At 43.1% G+C, this 19,075-nt stretch overlaps 3 protein-coding genes across 3 annotated transcripts in view; 2 read left to right on the top strand and 1 right to left on the bottom strand.

Moving 5' to 3' along the window:
• The window catches only part of RPL7L1 (ribosomal protein L7 like 1), a 162,233-nt gene that overhangs the window by 29,108 nt on the left and 114,050 nt on the right, over nt 1–19,075 (top strand). The gene's annotated exons all lie outside the window — the stretch shown is intronic.
• Nucleotides 14,903–17,626, bottom strand: TBCC (tubulin folding cofactor C). The gene has a single exon (XM_060021812.1). It carries the CDS (start codon nt 17,624–17,626, stop codon nt 16,280–16,282), a length of 1,347 nt encoding a protein of 448 aa, XP_059877795.1. The 3' UTR covers nt 14,903–16,279.
• Nucleotides 17,568–19,075, top strand: part of BICRAL (BICRA like chromatin remodeling complex associated protein) — a 104,657-nt gene continuing 103,149 nt past the window's right edge. Inside the window, exon 1 of the mRNA XM_060021809.1 lies at nt 17,568–17,598. The gene's annotated coding sequence lies outside the window, so the exon portion shown is untranslated. The remainder of the gene's footprint in view (nt 17,599–19,075) is intronic.

Here is a 19,075-nt window from a genome sequence, read left to right as displayed (position 1 = left end):
AGAGTGATTTCCAAGGCCAGGTTCTGAGGCATTTGGGGAAATCAGTCTTGTTATTTTATTGTCAGACCACATTTTGAGTCAAAAACAATATTACCCAGAATGACCACTCTTCTAACAGCCAAGATTCAGCTTCTAAGTAGCTTTGGACCTTCAAAGGATTTCAACTCTTCATCATCAGAGACATCGAATAGAATGTGCTGCAGTTTCTGAAGTTCCCCCTCCCCCCAAGAGAGGACGTTCAGACAACCAGAAGTACGACCAGATTTGTACCTCATATACACAGAATCTGAGGACAACTGTCCCAAGAGAAAAGGGACATGAATGAGTGTGAAGCTGTCTCAGAGAATCTCTTAGGCGCACACATGCATGTGAGACAATCAGAGGGAAGGAGAAGACAGATTTGCTGTAGAAAACAGAAACAAAAGTTAAAAATAGTTCTACAGGGATAAACCAATTAGTCAACGACCTCTTTCTCCTCAAATGACCCAGAGGCAGGGTTGAGTCTATGGCAAGTCTGTGGATGCCCCCTGGTGGCCAAAAATATAATGACTTCAGTGGATGGGAAAGGGAGATTTCACCTCTCAGGCTAGCATCTCTGAGGATGTTAAATTATGTAGAAAGGCAAAAGAGAAAGACCAGACACATCAGAAATGTCCCTGGCCAAACTTTTCAAGTAGGAAGCAAGGCAGGATACGCTGAGGAACGAGCCAAGAAAAACAGACTGCAGAGGAAGGAATAATACATCCCTGCTGGAGGATGGGGAAAGCTGGCTACCTCCCCTGCTGGACCAATGGATGTAAGTCTTGACGCTATAAATCTATTACAAAGATAATAGAATAGGTTAATTGAATTAGGGGTGATTAGTTTTTCTTCCTTAGAATTTCCTTTCATGTTATTATAATAATGGAATGAAAATAATGAAATTGTACATTTAAAACAAAAAAATAAAGGAACCCAAGAGATCGTCTCTCTGGACTTCCCACCCAAGGAAGAATGAGGCACAGGTTGGCTCTTTGAATAATTAACCGACTCTTGCTTTCTTAACCTCTCTCCCTTGTCATCCTGACTTCTCTTTACTCTTTTTCCTTCTTCCTTCCTTCCTTCCTCCCTCCCTCCCTCCTTCCCTCCCTCCCTCTTTCTTTCCTTCTTTCTTTCTTTCTTTTTCTTTCTTTCTTCTTTCTTTCCTTCATTCTTTCTTCCTTTCCTCTTGTTAAATATATTATACATAAAGAGCATAAAGAATAATGCTCATTAAATAAATAAAGGAAGGAAATGCAAAGCAACAAAAACCTTTTCTCATGAATTTTTGCCCTCCCTCTTTCAGGTATAGTCCCGGTTACTCCTCAGAATGAAGATCCAACAGAGCGATTAGAACCAGTTTAAAATGGAAAATTCCATAATGAACACAAACAAGATCAAGATCAACACATAAGAACAAACAAATCAAGATCATAAGGACTGTTTATGAAAGAATATTTCAGAAAGAGTTAAAGAGCAAGAAAATATCCCTCTGAGTGTCCCTCTGCAACAGCCAGCTAACCCAAAAGCTTGACCTGGAGCTGGCTTGCAGGTATAATGTCCCCGAGCTTTACAGCCAAAATGTAAACATCTCCAAGATAGCAGAGGAGTGCAGTGTTCCTCCCACAGGTGCCAATCTGAGTGGAAGAGTGAGATTACACCACTTGATATCACTTGACACATATTTAATTGTTTGCTGAATTTAGACTAAAGCAGGAAGAAGACAGAAGTGAGAATAGTAACTAAACAGGTTCGTTTTTATGTATCTCAAAGGAGAGTATAAGCATTTGGAAAATAGTCATCTTAAGGAACCAATTATATACAATCTTTGACTAATTAAAATTAATATGAGTAAAAAGAAGTATAATGCTCAAATGAACATTCCCCCTCCCCCATATTCCCTCCCCCAGCATAAAAAATAGAATATCACCAGCCCCATGGAGCAACCTGGGTGCCCCTCCTTCCGTACTCCCAGAGGTAACCTAAATTTGGTAATTATTCTTCTCTTGATTTTCTTTAGTACCTATGCGTGTGTGCTTCAACAATATATTGTTTAGTTTTGCATGATTTTGAACTTGCCATAAATAAAATCATATGGTAAGTATTCTTTTTGCTTTTGTATTTTTCACCCAAACATTACTTTTAAATCTTTTGTACATACAGGAAAGCCCACATATCATAAATGTACAATCAGCATTAAAATTTTATTTTGAATTTCACTGATATTAATACACACAGCTATAGTTCATTAACTTTTAATCTTTAAATATAATTTTTATGTAAGTTTCAAGTGTACAGCATTATAATTCAACATCTGTATATACTACAAAGTGGTCGCTACAAAGTGGTCTATATAAACTACAAGTCTACTTACCATCTGTCACCATACAGTTGACCCCCTTTTCCCATTTCACCTACACCCAACCCAGTTCTTTTCTGTTAACCACTAATCTGATCTCTATATCTGTGTTTGTTGGTTTGCTCTTTTTTTAATATATATTCCACATATGAGTCAAATAACACAGTATTTGTCTTTCTCTGATTTATTTCACTTGGCATAATACTGTCAAGGTTCATCCTATTGTCACAAATGGCAGGATTTCATTCTTTTTTATGGCTGAGTAGTGTTCCATTGTGTATATATACCACATCTTCTTTATCCATTCCTCCACTGATGGACACTTAGGTTGTTTCCATATCTCGGCTATTGTAAATAAAGCTGCAATGAACATTGGGGTGCAATATATCTTTTCAAATTAGTGTTTTTGTGTTCTTGGATAAATACCCAGAAGTGGAATAGCTGGGTCATATGGTGGTTCTATTCTTAATTTTTTTTGAGGAATCTCCATACTGTTTTCCATAGTGGCTGCACCAATTTATAGTCCCACCAACAGTGTATGAGTGTTCCCTTTTCTCCACATCTTCTCCAACATTTGTTATTTCTTATCTTTTCAATAACAGCCATTCTAACAGGTATGGGGTGCTATCTCACTGTGGTTTTGATTTGCACTTCCCTAATAATTAGTAATGTTGAACATCTTTTCATGTGCCTGTTGGCCATCTGTATGTCTTCTTTGGAAAAATGTCTGTTCAGATCCTCTGCCCACTTTTAACTGGCATGTTTGGGGTTTTTGTTGTTGAGATGTATGAGTTCTTTATATATTTTAGATATTAACCCTTTATCAGATATATGGTTTGCAAATATTTTCTCCCATTCAGTAGGTTGCCTTTTTGTTTTGATGATGGGTTCCTTTGCTGTGCAGGAGCTTTTTAGTTTGATGTAGTCCTATGTGTTTACTTTTGCTTTGGTTTCCCTTGCCTTTGGAGTCAGATCCACAAAAACTTCACTAAGACAGATGTTGGTGAGGTTACTGCCTATTTTTTCTTCTGAGAATTTTATGGTTTCAGGTCTTACATTCAAGTCTTTAATCCATTTTGAGTTAATTTTTGTGTATGGTGGAAGATAGGGGTCCAGTTTCATTCTTTTGCATGTGGCTGTACATTTTTCCCAACACCATTTATTGAAGAGACCATTCTTTCTCCATTTTGTTATTTGCGCCTTTGTCATAAACTAATTGTCCATATAAATGTGAGTTTCTTTCTGGTCTCTCAATTCTATTCCATTGATTTGTGTGTTTGTTTTAGTGCTAGTACCATACTGTTTTTATTACTGTAGCTTTGTAGTATAGTTTAAAATCAGGGAGTGTGATAACTCCAGCTTCGTACTTCTTTCTCAATATTGTTTGGCTACTCAGGATCTTTTGTGGTTCCATACAAATTTTAGAATTATTTGTTCTATTTCTGTGAAATATGCCATTAGGATTTTGATAGGATGCATTGAATCTTAAATATAATTTTTGATATAAAGAATATATGTAACATAAGTTATAAATCATAATAATAAATTAAATATTCACTCATCACACAACTCGAATATCCCACGTAACTTGTATCAATATATATGATTCTTCTCATCACATTCTCCTCTGTTCTAGACTCATTGAGTCCCTTCCAGATTCATATGTGGAGGCCCAATGTGACTGTATTTAGAGATAGGACCTATAAGGAGGTAACTAAAGTCAAATGAAGTCATAAGGATGGGGCTGTAATCCGAGAGGACTGGTGTCCTTATAAGAAGAGGAGGAGAGGGAATTCCCTGGCAGTCCAGTGGTTAGGACTCTACGCTTTCACTTCTGTGGGCGTGGGTGCTAAGATCCCACAAGCCTCTCAGCCAAAAACAAGGGTGGGGCGGGAGAGAGACCAGGGCTCTCTCTCGGCTCACAGGCACTGAGGAAAGGACATAGCAAGAGGACATGTGAGGGCATAGCAAGAAAGCAGGAAGAGAGTTCTCGCCAGAAAACCAAATCAGCCACTACCTTGATTTTGGACTTGCTGCCTCTAGAACTGTGAGAAAATAAATGTCTGTTGTTTAAGCCACAGTCTGTGGCATTTTGTTATGGCGCCTGAGCTGACTAATACACCTTCCCTCCCACTCAAGATGTAGCCATTATTCTAAATACCTTAGCTTTTCCTTTTCATATAAAAAGCATGTAGTGTTTCCCTACATATATATTTTTTTTGCTTGTTTTTGAGATTTACAAAATTGTATCATAGATAGTCTCCAGTATCTTTTTTTATCCAACATTATGTGTTAAGATTCATGCATGTTGCTGCATGCAGCTTCAGTTTATTATCATATGTTGATCATAACACATATGATCTATTCTCCTGTAGGTGGATACAGAGATGATTTCTAATGTTGTTTTGTTTTTTTTGTGTGTGTGTGGTACGCGGGCCTCTCACTGTTGTGGCCTCTCCCGTTGCGGAGCACAGGCCCCGGACGCGCAGGCCCAGCGGCCACGGCTCACGGGGCCAGCCGCTCCGCGGCACGTGGGATCCTCCTGAACCGGGGTATGAACCCATGTCCCCTGCATCAGCAGGCGGACTCTCAACCACTGCGCCACCAGGGAAGCCCCTAATGTTTTTTGTTTTATTTTGTTTTGTTTTGCGGTACGCGGGCCTCTCACTGTTGGTGGCCTCTCCCGTTGCGGAGCACAGGCTCCGGACGCGCAGGCTCAGCGGCCATGGCTCACGGACCCAGCCGCTCCGCGGCCTGCGTCCCCCGCATTGGCAGGCGGACTCTCAACCACTGCACCACCAGGGAAGCCCTAATGTTTATTTTTTAATGATTTCTAGTGTTGCTTTTATGAACAGAACTGCTCTCAACATTCTGTACCTGTCTCCCACTGAGCAGAAGTTTCTCTGGGGTGTAGCCAAAAGAGGGGAACTGCTGAGAAGTAGGGTATATGAATCTTCACCTTTATGAGTGATGCCAAATATTATCTAAAGTGATCAAGCCAGCTTCTACTCCCACTTGCAGTGAATATTTATCATCCACAATTTCTCCAACTATTACTATTGAGTCAAGACTTCTTAATTTTTGTTTTCCCTGTTTCGACTGTGGTCTTAATTTGCATTTCCCTGGTTACTAATGAGTTTGTGTACATTGTCATAAATTTACTTGCCATTTGTGTTTCCTCTGCAAAACGTGTGTTCTTGTCTTTTGCCCGTTTTTCACATCAGTAGTTAACATTTTTCTGATTGACTTCCTTATATTTTCCATATAATATTTCTTTGGTGTTTATATGTGTTGCAATGATTTTCTCCCAATTTGTGACTTGACTTTTCACTTTCTTTATGGCATCTTTTGAAGATCAGAAGTGCTTACTGATATAGTAGAATTTTTCAATCTTTTCCTAGTGCTTGTTTAAGAAATTATTCCTTACCCCATACATAGAAACAAAGGTACTATCCTCCATTGCCTCCTAAAATTTTATACTTTTTCTCTCTTTAAGATTTGAGTGTATCCGGAGTAGATTTGTGTGTATGGTGTGATGAAGGAATATGATTTAATTTTCTTCCATATGCATAACCAGTTGTCCCAGCACACAGTTCATTGAATAATCTCTCCTTTTCCCAATAGTCTTAACTGCCCAGTCGTGAACTAGTTTTCCATACGTGCATGGATCTATTTTTCAGTTCCCTATTCTGTCCCATTAGTCACTTTGTATATTCCTGTGCCATCATCATTTTGCTCTAATTAAATAAGTCTTGCGAGTTCCCTGGTGGCCTAGTGGTTAGGATGCTGGGCTTTCGCTGTCATAGGCCTGGGTTCGATCCATAGTCAGGGAACTAAGATCTTGCAAGCCTCACGGAGTGGCCAAAAAAAAAAAAGGTCTTCATATTTGATTAGGCAACACACTCACACATACACACACACCTTTTCCTTTTTCATCAAGAATATCTTGGATGTTTATTGCTGATATCTATAAATGTGATGCTCTTATTAGCACTAATAATTGCTCTATAGATTATTTTGGAATTTTTATGCTTATGATCATATAATACACACGGAGTAAGTTTTGTTACATTCTTTTAAGTCCTTATAACTTTCAAATTTTCTCTCTCTTTTTAAAAAATTGATTTCTAGCTCAGTTGCATTGTAGTAAAATGATGTAACAATACCAAACCTAGAAAAAATTTTTGAGGTTTGCTTTATGGCCTTGTTTGTAGCCAATTGTCATGTGGTCAATATTCCATGTGTGTTTGAAAAGAATGTGTGTCTTATATAATAGTTGGATGCAATGCTCTTGTTAAAAACTGTTAATGTTGTTTAAATCTTTCATGTTATATTTGAATTTTGTCTACTTATCTGTTAATTACTGAGAGAAGGTTAAAATCCTCCCAGTTGACAATGAATTTGTTGTTTGCTCTTTGCTATTTTGCCAAATTTTGTTTTATATATTTTGAAGCTCTGTAATGGGGCATACAAGCTTAGACCTATTATATCTTCCTGTGAATTGAGCCTTTTTCATCTTATAGGGACCTTTTTTATCCCTAGTAAAGTTATTCTTTACAGTCTGTGTTTTCTGATATTAATAGATCTGTACCAGCTTTCTTTAAAAGTATTTGCCTGATAATTTTTAGCCTTTCACTTTCAACACTTCTCAGTCCATATGTTTAAATCTATCTCTTGAAAACAGTATATAGTTGATTTTTAAAATGCAGACTGACAATCTGTGTTTTAAGTGGAAGCCTTATTCTATTTGCATTTCCTGTGATTACTGATGTATTTGGATTTATTTCTACCAAACTTATTTAGTGTTTTTTCATTGTCCAACTTTTTCTATGCTTCTCTTTTTTCTTCTTCCCTTTATTTTGACTTCTTTAGGATCGGTTAAGGTGTTCTTCCTCATTTAACTTTTCCCTTTTTACTGGTTACAAGTTATACACTTTATTACTATGTTTTAAATAATTATCCTGGAAATTTTTTCATGTGTATTTAATAAAGTCTAAACTTAATAAGTATATTTTCCTTCCTTTAGGATAATACAAGGGTCTTAGAACATTTTTTTAAAGATTAGTGACGCATTGGCAGAATTTTTTTTTAATACAGTGGTTGTTTTTATTTATTTACTTATTTTTGGCTGCGTCGGGTCTTGGTTGCGGCAGGTGGGAACTTCCGTTGGGGTGCGGTCGGGGTCCTCGTTGTGGCGCACAGGCTTAATTGCCCCACGTTCCCGAACCAGGGATCCAACCTGCCTCCCCCGCATTGGAAGTCGGATTCTTTTTTTTTTTTTTTTTTTTTGCAGTACGCGGGCCTCTCACTGTTGTGGCCTCTCCCGTTGCGGAGCACAGGCTCCAGACGCGCAGGCTCAGCGGCCATGGCTCACGGGCCCCGCCGCTCCGCGGCATGTGGGATCTTCCCGGACCAGGGCATGAACCCACGTCCCCTGCATCGGCAGGCGGACTCTCAACCACTGCGCCACCAGGGAAGCCCGGAAGTCGGAGTCTTAACCGCTGGACCACCAGGGAAGTCCTTTGTTATACTTCTTAATCCCCTCCCCACCTTCCCTTTCCCCACTTGTAACCACTAGTTTGTTCTCTGTATCTATGAGTCACAAGCAGCACTTTTTATTAAGCCCCCTGGGGACATATCCCAGTCAATAGGAGCTACTGTACTGAACAAGTTAATTTGTTCCTTATCGTCAGTTACAAGTCAAGCCATTTCAGGTCTCACCCATATTTCCAGCGCTGGAAACACATTTCCTACCATAAAAATGCCAAAATTGAAGATGAAAAGAAATAAAAGTAAAATATGAATATACAGCAAACATAAACTAAGTATGTATAAGGTCAAAAAGCTGTTGTTGATATTTTTTTTTGTTTTTGTTTTTGCTGTACGCGGGCCTCTCACTGTTGTGGCCTCTCCCGTTGCGGAGCAACAGGCTCCGGACGCGCAGGCTCAGCGGCCATGGCTCACGGGCACAGCCGCTCCGCGGCATGTGGGATCTTCCCGGACCGGGGCACGAACCCGTGTCCCCTGCATCGGCAGGCGGACTCTCAACCACTGCGCCACCAGGGAAGCCCTTGATATTCTTTTTGAGGAAAATTTGTGCACAAGTTGGGTTTGCTAATGTTTCGTAAACTACAGCTTCAATGAAATGTTCTTGGTGAATGTCCATAAGCCTTCTCATTACTCAGGGGCCTTAAAACTCTTTCAACGTTCCAGGCATCTTTCTTGGAAATTTCCATAACCAATGAGATGTGTGTGAATGCCTCTCCCCCTCTCCTCCCTCCTCCATTTCCTTGTCTTCAAAGATTACAGCTAACTTTTGTGTAAGTCTCGGTACATTTGTATTGGCACTGGAAGCTTCCCTTTTTCCTTTCCTGTAGAGGTCATTCTTTGGTCTTTCTGAGAAGTTATTCCTTTTTCTTTTTTAATTTAATTTTTTATTTTTGGCTGCGTTGGGTCTTCATTGCTGCGCGTGGGCTTTCTCTAGTTGTGGGGCTACTCTTCGTTGCAGTGTGCGGGCTTCTCATTGCCGTGGCCTCTCTTGTTGTGGAGTACGGGCTCTGGGTGCTTGGGCTTCAGTAGTTGTGGCACGCAGGCTCAGTAGTTGTGACTTGCAGGCTCTCGAGCTCAGGCTCAGTAGTTGTGGCGCACGGGCTTAGTTGCTCTGCAGCATGTGGGATCTTCCCAGACCAGGGATCAAACCCATGTCCCCTGCACTGGCAGGCAGATTCTTAACCACTGCGCCACCAGGGAAGTCCCAAGAAGTTTTCCTTTGATGTCTTATCTTTTCTTAAACTTCTTAAAAGACAATGACTGCTGAAATTATTGCTTAACTCAGAGGCATACCGGATTCTCTGTATCTAATCATGCTGCCAGGCCTTCTAAAGTTCTGCCATCACACGAATGTCGTCTGAATTGGCCTACACTTCTCACTTTCTTCAAATTTTTTTCTTTCCCTCAAAAATTGTCTCTACTGGGCCTTCCCTGGTGGCGCAGTGGTTGAGAGTCCGCCTGCTGATGCAGGGGACGCGGGTTCGTGCCCCGGTCCGGGAAGATCCCACGTGCCGCAGAGCGGCTGGGCCCGTGAGCCATGGCCGCGGAGCCTGCGCGTCCGGAGCCTGTGCTCTGCAACGGGAGAGGCCACAACAGTGAGAGGCCCACATACCAAAAAAAAAAAAAAAAAAAAAAAAAATTGTCTCTATTGGAGAATGCAACAACTTGGCCTCAGAGACTGGCTCATTCACTTTTCTTTCTTGCTCTTATTGTCTCAAAATATCAGGCTTCATTCTCAAAGAGACTGAGGGAAATCCCAGAAGACTTCCCAGATTGGCTTTTGCAAAATTTTGGCAAGTGCACATGGACTCAAGCTGTGTGGGAACTGCTTGAGAAAAGACCAGAAAGTATGGCAGAAGGTGTTTGTAGGAAATATCTTCCATTTGTTCCTCCAAATCTATTCTTTACTTTTCTCCACCCTGGAGCTGTCCTGGGAGCTGGCCCATATGGACTGCATCAACAGACTTCCTTGCCCTAAAACTGGGAAACAGACGTCCTTGCCCTAAAATTCTAATTGGGTTCAGCCAACGGAAGGCACAATTGAAGAGAGTTTTGAAATTCCTGTTGCTCTTCGGCCCACAGGTCACAATGGATTGGCTACATCCCTCTACTGAAGGCCACAGCTCCTGCCACGTAGCGTGCTCTCTTTCTGGTTTCAGGTAACAGTTTTGTCCCTTCAGCCCTAGGAGTGATAAGAGGTATTGCACTATCTGTTATTGCTTTTCCTAAACTCTGCCCACAGCTTTGTAAATAGCTCCTGTGTTAGGCTTTTCTTAAATTATCCATTTTAAGTGTGCCATCTGTTTCCTGCCAGGTCCCTCACTGATACAGTGTGTTTGATTAATGGGACTTATTTCAGACTAGTTGGAGCATGAAGTGTGTGTGCTGAAACAGCAAAACATCATGTAGGAACAGTAGGCTGAAAGCAGGTGGTGGAGGGACTTGTCTTCCAAGCCAGGGAGTCCAGCAGGCTATGGGAATCTCAGAAGGTTTTAGACCAGGAGTGACATGCTTTAAGAAAACTAATTTGGTAGCTGCATGCAGAACGCTTTAGAAATTGGAGCTGAGGAGACAAGTTAGGAGACAATTACTATTACAGAAAGTTAACATTTTGTAACTCTCAGATTGGCAAAGATCCAAAAATTGGATCGCACAGTATGTCAATAAGGATGTGAAGAAATAGCACTCTCAGTCATTGCTAGTGAGTGTGTAAATTGATAAACCTCCTCAGAAGGCAATTTGATAATATCTATCAACATAATAAATGTTCATAACCTATTGATCCTGCAATTCCACTTCTAGGTCCCTAGCCTACCCCTAAGAACCCACTGCACATATGCTAAATAATTTATGTATCAGGATATCCATTGTATCATTTTTCTACTGGCTAAAGATTGGAAACAACCTAAATGTTCATCAGTTAGAGACTGGTTAAATAAGTATGGCACATTGCATATAACAGAACACTAGGCAGCAGTTAAAGAGAATGAGATGACTCCATACTTATATGGGCAGATCTCCAATATAATGTTAAGGACAAAGGCAAAGTGCCCAAGCGTATACATAGTGTGCTTCTACTGGGGTGGGAGGATAGAAGGATATATTGCACATAAGTTTGTAAATGCATAGACCAGAAGAATACAAAGGAAACAGGTAAAGGGGTGGTTGCTCTCCAGAGAAAACTGAATCACTGGAATCAAAGGAAGGAGGGAGATTTTGTTTTAATCTTTTTGTACCTGTACATGAATTATCTGTTTTGAAAATCCATTGCGCTATCATCTCAGAATCAAACGTCTACCTTGTTATCAGTTCTAAAAATTAGTTTATGTCTAGCTTTCTTGGTGAAATAAACACAACTAAAAGGTATTCAACTAAAAAATATTTTTCAAAATATAATAAATAACTTAAATGCCTGCACAGAATGCTGAGCTTGGTTACCAGGTGAGTAAATGGCCTTGAATTTTTTGCTTGGTCTTGTCAGTTCTTAAAGTTCCGAGTGTAACAGTATCTGAAAATTTGGAAAGCAGGCCTTTGAACAGTAACTACTTCCTTCTGTGAGTGCCGCTGATCTGAGTTCAGCCAGGGAATTCAAACCCTGGATTGGTGGTTAAAATAGAAGCCTTACTTAAGGTCCCTTCTAACCAGGAGAGGTTATATTGATAATAATAGGGCACTACCCTATCGGAGCTCTCAGGGTTTCTCTCTCATGATTGTTGTTTCATTCATCTGATCTTCAACTAGGCCGTAACCTCCATCAAGGAAGAGCACACGCTTACCTTGTTTACCACTGTGCTCTTAGCACCCAACGTGGAAAAGTTGCATAGTGGATGCTCAGATATTTATTTAGTTGAATTGAACATGGCTTTTGTGTCATATTGTCCCTGCCCTTCTTGAAACTTAAAGCTAGTAAATAACTGACCGTCTAATTGTAATGGCCAACTCATTTATAAGAGAAGAAGATTGTCAAATAGTGCAATTAAGTTTTTGAGTTGGTGGTGAAACTTTTGAATTAAATGTAATTTAGCTGTCCAATTTCTGTGGTACTACAGTAATTGCCATGATGTTTATAAAACGTATTACCATGTAACATTACCCATAGAAAGTTGAATCTTTACATCTTGCTGTTTTTATTTCTGCCTGATTAACACAATTAAAACTAAATTTTTTTTGTTAAATAATGACTCTTGCATTGCAATCAGAAGTTCAGCATTAAAACTTATAATTGACCATTTCTTCTATTCTTATGCAGTTGAGACTAGAGTAACAATTTTTTTTTAATTTTGCATTATATTGTACATAATGGGTTTTTTATTTTTTTGGCTGCATTGGGTCTTCATTGCTGTGCACAGGTTTTCTCTAGTTGCGGTGAGCAGGGGCTACTCTTTGTTGTGGTGCGCAGGCTTCTCATTGCGGTGGCTTCTCTTGTTGCGGAGCATGGGTTCTAGGTGTGTGGGCTTCAGTAGTTGTGGCATGCGGGCTCAGCAGTTGTGGCTTGCGGGCTCTAGAGTGCAGACCCAGTAGTTGTGGCACACGGGCTTAGTTGCTCCGTGGCAATGTGGGATCTTCCCAGACCAGGGCTCGAACCCGTGTCCCCTGCATTGGCAGGCAGATTCTTAACCACTGCGCCACCAGGGAAGCCCTGGAATGACACTTTTATAATACTCATATAATACTGTACTAAGTTGTATTTAACATACCTGATCATAAATGAAGTTTAATAAACTGCTTGACTAATATGCAATTTTATTGCTTTTCCAGAGTTGATCTTAATGAAAATATATGGTCATTACACTTATTGGTGAATATGCCCTCACTGCAATGACCATTGTCATTAGATTTCCTTGATAAAAACTTACTAAAGTGACTTTAAGTCAATGCTTTTAATTCAGGGGTGTGACTTTAATATAGATTTGTTTTGTCTTGTTGTTGTCTTTGTAAAAAACAAAAAAAATCCATCCCAGTTTAAGCGTCGGGAAACATATAGGGTCTATCTTCCTGAAACGGCAGAGAGACTTGAGAGGACAGGATGAATAGGCAAGACCTTCCAGGGAAGGAGCTGACATGATATGGGCATCACTCATCACTTGGGGCATCACTTATTTTAGTTACAAGTTGGCCAGCTCCAGGACCAGACGCAGACTGCAGAAAAAGTTTTGCTTGTCTTATCCAACGTTTTTTAAATGCCTGAATTTGTCTACCACGTTATCTGGTCCCCCACTCCCTAGCGACTTACTCTCAGCAGCCTTACTCATGGACTTCACCTGCCTGGCCCTGGTAAGCATTGGGTGCCTGGAGAAGAGTGACATCCTTAAAATAAACATGGAACTTGGGAGGGAAAGAAGTGAAAATGGAGATTTTAAGAATATATGGAGGGACTTCCCTGGTGGCAAAGTGGTTAAGAATCCGCCTGCCAATGCAGGGGATACGGGTTTGAGCCCTGGTCCGAGAAGATCCCACCTGCCGCGGAGCAACTAAACCCGTGTGCCACAACTACTGAGCCCACGCACCTAGAGCCCATGCTCCACAAGAGAAGCCACAGCAACGAGAAGTCCGCACACCGCGACGAAGAGTAGCCCCCGCTCGCGGCAACTAGAGAAAGCCCGCGCACGGCAACAAAGACCCAACGCAGCCAAAAATAAACAAATAAATTAAAAAAAAAAAAAAGGATATATGGAATTTGAGGGAATTCCCTGGCAGTCCAGTGGTTAGGACGTGGTGCTTTCACTGCTGTTTGCCCAGGTTCCATCCCTGCTTAGGAAACTAAGAAGATCCTGCAAGCCGAGAGGCATGGCCAAAAAAAAAAAAAAAGAATATATGGAATTTGAAAGGCAGGTGAGCCCAGTAAGGGTGGAGGCTAGGGACAGACACAAGACTATGCATATAGGTTGAGAGCTGAGGCTCTGAGAGAATGAATACGAAGAAGCTAATGGCAAAACTTTGGGCATCACTCATATTTAAGGGCTACAAATCATCAGAATCCCAATGAAAGGAAGCTGACATAAGAGAAACAGGTTAGAGAAAGGTTATGGCCAAGGAAAGAGAGAACTTCAAGGATGAGTAAACTGTACCTAAAACAAAGAAACAAACAAAAAAGGGTAAACTGTACCAAGAGTAAAAGTGCTGAGGAGGGCGAGGGGAGGGAGCCGGTAGATTTGGCGATTAGGCCACTAATACCATCAAAGAGCAGTTTCAGCAGAGAAGAGTTAAAATTACAAAGACTGAAAGAGTGAAAAATGTAGGTGTATGTGGACACAGCTATTCTTTTAAGATGTCTGACACACAGGGAAGGAGCTGGAAAATCATTCAGTGACATGTAGGGTGGAGGACCTCAGGATCTGGTGTCTTAAAAGAACAAAGGCCAGTGGAAAGGGAGGCCACAGGAGGTTGGAGGGGATGGGCACAAGCGTAAGAGGAATCTCTGGGCAAAAAGAGATATGCCTCTAGTAAGGAAGAAGACCAGCAAAGATGGAAATGTTTTCAAATATTGAGGGACGTCAGTCAGGGGGAGCTAGTTGGATGGCCTACAACTGGTCAGGTGGTCAGCAGAGTTACAGGTGTAAAATTATGAGCTTTAGTAGAAAAAGGTTGGGAATTCCCTGGCGGTCCAGTGGTTAGGACTCTGCGCTTCCAATTCAAGGGTCCCAGGTTCGATCCCTGGTCGGGAACTAAGATCCTGCAAGCCAGGTGGGGCAACCAAAAAAAAACCAAGCATGGTTTATTCTTAAGTGCACTTGTGTTAAACTATCAGTCTCTAGGGGCACAGCTTTAGGATACCGGTCAGTTTCTAATGTAAAGATATGGTTGAAAATTTCATTATATGTTGTTTCTTTTTATCATAAGGATTAACTCTCCCAAGTAAATGATTTTCCCTCTTGTTTGTGGATGCTGCGAACTGTGAAATTGATTAGGATCCCTTTTCAAGTTAGCTAATAGTTGAGGGGAAAAAAATCAGGATTCACGTCCAGCTAAGGAATAGGGCTTCGCAGCTTACATTTTTTTTATTGGCTTCATTTCTGCTTCCAATCCGTCATTCTACCCTTGTTCCTCCTTGTCATTTGTTTTTATTATCTTGTTACATTTCACATATCCTAGAAGCCACTTTAAATCCTTTTTCAGAACAAAAGAGAACATATAATATTAAATACATAAATACTTGAGATATTTAAGCACCTTAATACTTGTGGTAATTATTAAATAAAAAGCACATCCATAGTTACAAGGCCACTAGGCCCAGAAAAGCTTTTTGAAAATCTTACAACTTTCCATTTAAGAATAATGAGTGGTAGTATATAGAGCAGAAAGCCAAATTTGTAACAGTAGCGAATAACAAAATGTAGCAAAATGGGTGGAAAAATCAAGACTCAGCCAGATGTTTGCCTCAATTCTTTTTGTATGAGGATAGATACGTAGCGCCATTATGCCTGAGAATTTAAGAAAAGCAATTTTCCCTCTTTACTTTTGGAAGCTTTCTTTCCAACTCAATTAACACTACTCAAAAATCAATATCTAGTAGAGGTTAAGAACGTGGGCTCTGGAGCCAGACTACACGATTTCAAATCCCAGTCCGCCACTTGGGCTGTGTGCCCTTTGGGCAACTTATCTGTTTCCTCACTTGAAAAATGGAGTTAACAGAAACTACCCTCATAATATTTTGAGGACTTATAATAAGTTTACATGAGTAAGGTGCTTACAATGGTGTCGATAACATTTTAAGTGCACAAAAAATTGGCAGCTATAACTATTTTGGCTTTACAGGTGATTAAGACTCATGAGGCTCTTGGGGTCCGTGCCAAAAGTTTGGATCCAAATAAGTCGAAGCCTAGCTGGATGCCAAAAACCCAAGCTAACATGTAACTGAAGACCAGAGAGGAATATTTCCATTGCCCCACTGAAAAATACGTATGGAAGTCAAACCTGCAATTCAAAAAAGCTCTTGGTTAATGGCAGTTTGAACACGTTTTGATACCTTACTTCAACATTAACTGGCTCCTACTAGCCCTACTGAATTCGTTTATTAAACAAATATTTATTGAAGGCTTACTTTATTCTGCAGTAAGTTTTAAACACCACAAAGCATTAAAAACCACACTCTCTTCCCCTTATGGCTTCAAATTATCACCGTCAAACAAAAGCTCCGAAACATCACCAAAATAGCAAAAATTCTTTAAAGTGCCAGACCTGCCACAAATTTAATGGAAATCGAAAGTAGGAGCCTATCACAATCTAAAGCCTTAAAATAATGAAAACAGACAGCGTGACAAGAAGTAAATTTTGGGGTCCCATTAGCTGGAGTCAGTCCCACAAGGGAGTGTATTTGGTAGGAGTGAAGAAAAGAGTGACAATTGCTTAGTCTCACTGGATCCTTCGCTCTTCTTCAGGAAGAATACTCCAGTTTGGGGAGGCTACATCACGGGCCAGCCAGTTGAAATCGTCAACGTCGCTCCAGTTATTTTTGCTCCTGTCTAAACCAGAGCCCTCGAAGTCCTTGTCGATCCCCGGGTAGCTCCAGGTGTACGGGGCGAACTGTATCCCGGTGCAGTCCTCCACGATGGCCCTGCTGGTCACCTGCAGGAAGATGCGGGTGTCTTTCGTGGTGTGTACGCGGAGCTGCTGGCAGGCCACGGCCAGCACGCAGTCATTGCAGTTCTCCAGGAACACGGAGGTGGACACCGGGCCGCAGAGCAGCGTGCAGCCTCGAGCCTTGGTCAGCCGCAGGGTGTTGGGATTGCCATACAGTTTGATCGTGCAGTTAATCAGTTGGGTCAAAAGGACGTCCCGCTGGTGCAGCTCCTCGGCTCTCTTCTCCAAGACTTGGGACTGCAGATTGGAGAAGCCGCAGATCCAGCTGGAGTCGAAGCCTTCCTCCTCCTTCAAGGGCGGCGGGGAGGCCAGGATGCCTTCCGCTGCCGGGGCGCCGGGAGCCGAATCTACTTTGGTGGCTGAAGCAGCATCCTTCCTGCGGGTCTTGAAAGCGAAACGCTTCTTAGGCTGCAGCTCCTGGCGACGTTTGGCCAGGGCCTCCTGCAGCCGCGCCAACACCTCTTGCCCCTGCCGCAAGTCGTAGGCGGCCAGGAACAAAACCGAGTCGTTGACTAGTTTCTGCAGCCCCTGCAGCCGAGCGGCCGCCTCCTCCAGCTGCTCGACGGACTCCCCGCCTTCCAGAAGCTCTTCCACGGCCAATCGCTCCCGAGAGAAGGCGGCGGCGAAAAAGTCGGTCTTCTCCTCCTCCACCTCCTGGTTCTGCCGCTTTTGCTTCCGCCTTTCCACCTCCAGTTGCCGCTCATGTTCTCGACTCTGAAGCCGCTCAGGCACCAGGCTCCGGCCCCTCTGGGATCCCAAGTCCCTGCTCGCCACAGCAGTAGCAGAGCCACTAGCATTCTCCATCTTGCCTTCAAGCTTCCTTTCTCCTGCCTTCCTTCCTCCCGGCGCGCCCAACGCGAGGCCTCCCACCAACGCGCCCTGTGATTGGCCGGACATGCTGACGTCAGACCCCGGCCTTATTTTCTTCACCCATTGGTTCCTCTGCGTTGGAGGGGGCGGGGATATGGGGCGGGGCCGACTGACAGAGTGGGTGGGGAGACAAAGGTCCTTGTGGATGGGTAGGGTGGAAGGCAGGCGGGGGAAGCTTTTTTTCCTCTTAAAGGGGCAGGACTTATATCCGGGATTGTGGGGTGAGTTGCAGCAGCGGCAGCTGCACATGTGGGTTTGTTTATAAGAACAAGGTTAGAAACTCGCAGGCCTCCCCCTCCCCCCAGCTCCTTCCTACTACCCCCTTACAGGCTGCAGATCCGCTACTGGTGGGGGGAATGTGTGCCTGTGGTGGGTGGGTGGGACAGGTAGTGGTGAGAAAGATGGAGGGGGGGGAATATTACACCGCCCGGCCCGCGCCGGAGGAAGCGGCAGCTGGAACAGCTACGGAGCCTTTTGCATGCCTCTGTTTTTCTCCTTCTCCCTTCCACCACCCCTTCCTCCCACCCATTCCTGCCGCCCCTAAACCCTCATCCTACCACCCCACCCCACCCCCGCCGCTGCAGTTCCGCGTGGCCTGGGGCTCCAGGATTCCCGCAGTCACTTACGGGGCCGGGAGAAGGCGAGGGGCACCGGAATGGGAGAGACTGGGTTCCTCACTGCAACCAGGTTCAGGGGGCCCTGGGGAAGTCTAAAAACGGCTTATTTTTTTTGCCAATTACTGCAGTCGGAGGGGTGGGGGCGGGGGAGGTGAGATTCCACACCTCCTTCCTCTTCCTCCCACGCCCTCCCCCCACCCCCGACCTTGGCCGTCACTCCCTCCGCAGCTGGGCGCTGCTGGTCTCGCCGGGGTGAGACCCCGGACCCGGACTCGGCTGCTGTCTGAGGGGCAGTCGGTTGTTAGGAAAGTGATGGGGGAAATGTTACATTATTTCTAGAAGTGGTGGGAGGGATTTGTCACCGGAAGTGAATGAACCTAGCCTAAAGTCAGGACCAGCCAGAGGTGTGAGTGGGCACCCCGGACGGCGCAGTCGCTGGCAAAACCCAGGACAGCTGGCCAGGCCAGAACCAGGGCGCGGCCGGCAGCAGGCGCGGGGCGACCTCGCATGCTCGGTGCAACCCGGCAGAGCGCCGGGGCCTCTGACCCGGCCCACCCTTCCAATCTTCGGTTTCACCTTTATCTCCACCCCCTGTTACCAGACTCCGTCGGGGTATTTAACTGCCCGAGAAACACATTTGAAATTTCAATGATATACCTGCATTTTGATGCAGAGAAGGATGGGAGGAAACAAGAGAATTAAGACTCATTTCCAGTTTTTCACGCCCCACACTCTTCCTTTCCTTCCCATTGAAAGCCAAAACCACAACTAAACATAAATTCCTGTCTTTCTCCGCTGAAAGTCAGCACAAGTCACACTGGCAAATTCCACGGGGGGGTGGGGTGAGGGTTATTGTGTGTTTGTGTGGGTAGACGTGCACCGGATGGAAACGGGGTTGCTAAAAAAAATCCTGTGCTTGCGCTTGTAGTATATATTCTAAGTTTTTGTTCTCTTTGTTTCATGGGCGAGATAGATGGAGGCTTTTGGTTTTTTATGAGGTATGGTTCCAAGGCTGGTGAATGACATATAACTGGTTATCTTGTCTTTGGGTAGTCCGGGGGAATGCAGTAGATGCTTTATT

Source organism: Delphinus delphis, chromosome 10 (genome assembly GCF_949987515.2).
Source record: "Delphinus delphis chromosome 10, mDelDel1.2, whole genome shotgun sequence".
Taxonomy (NCBI): domain Eukaryota; kingdom Metazoa; phylum Chordata; class Mammalia; order Artiodactyla; family Delphinidae; genus Delphinus; species Delphinus delphis.
Note: the sequence above shows the minus strand (reverse complement) of the source record. Positions and strands in the feature narration are given on the sequence as shown.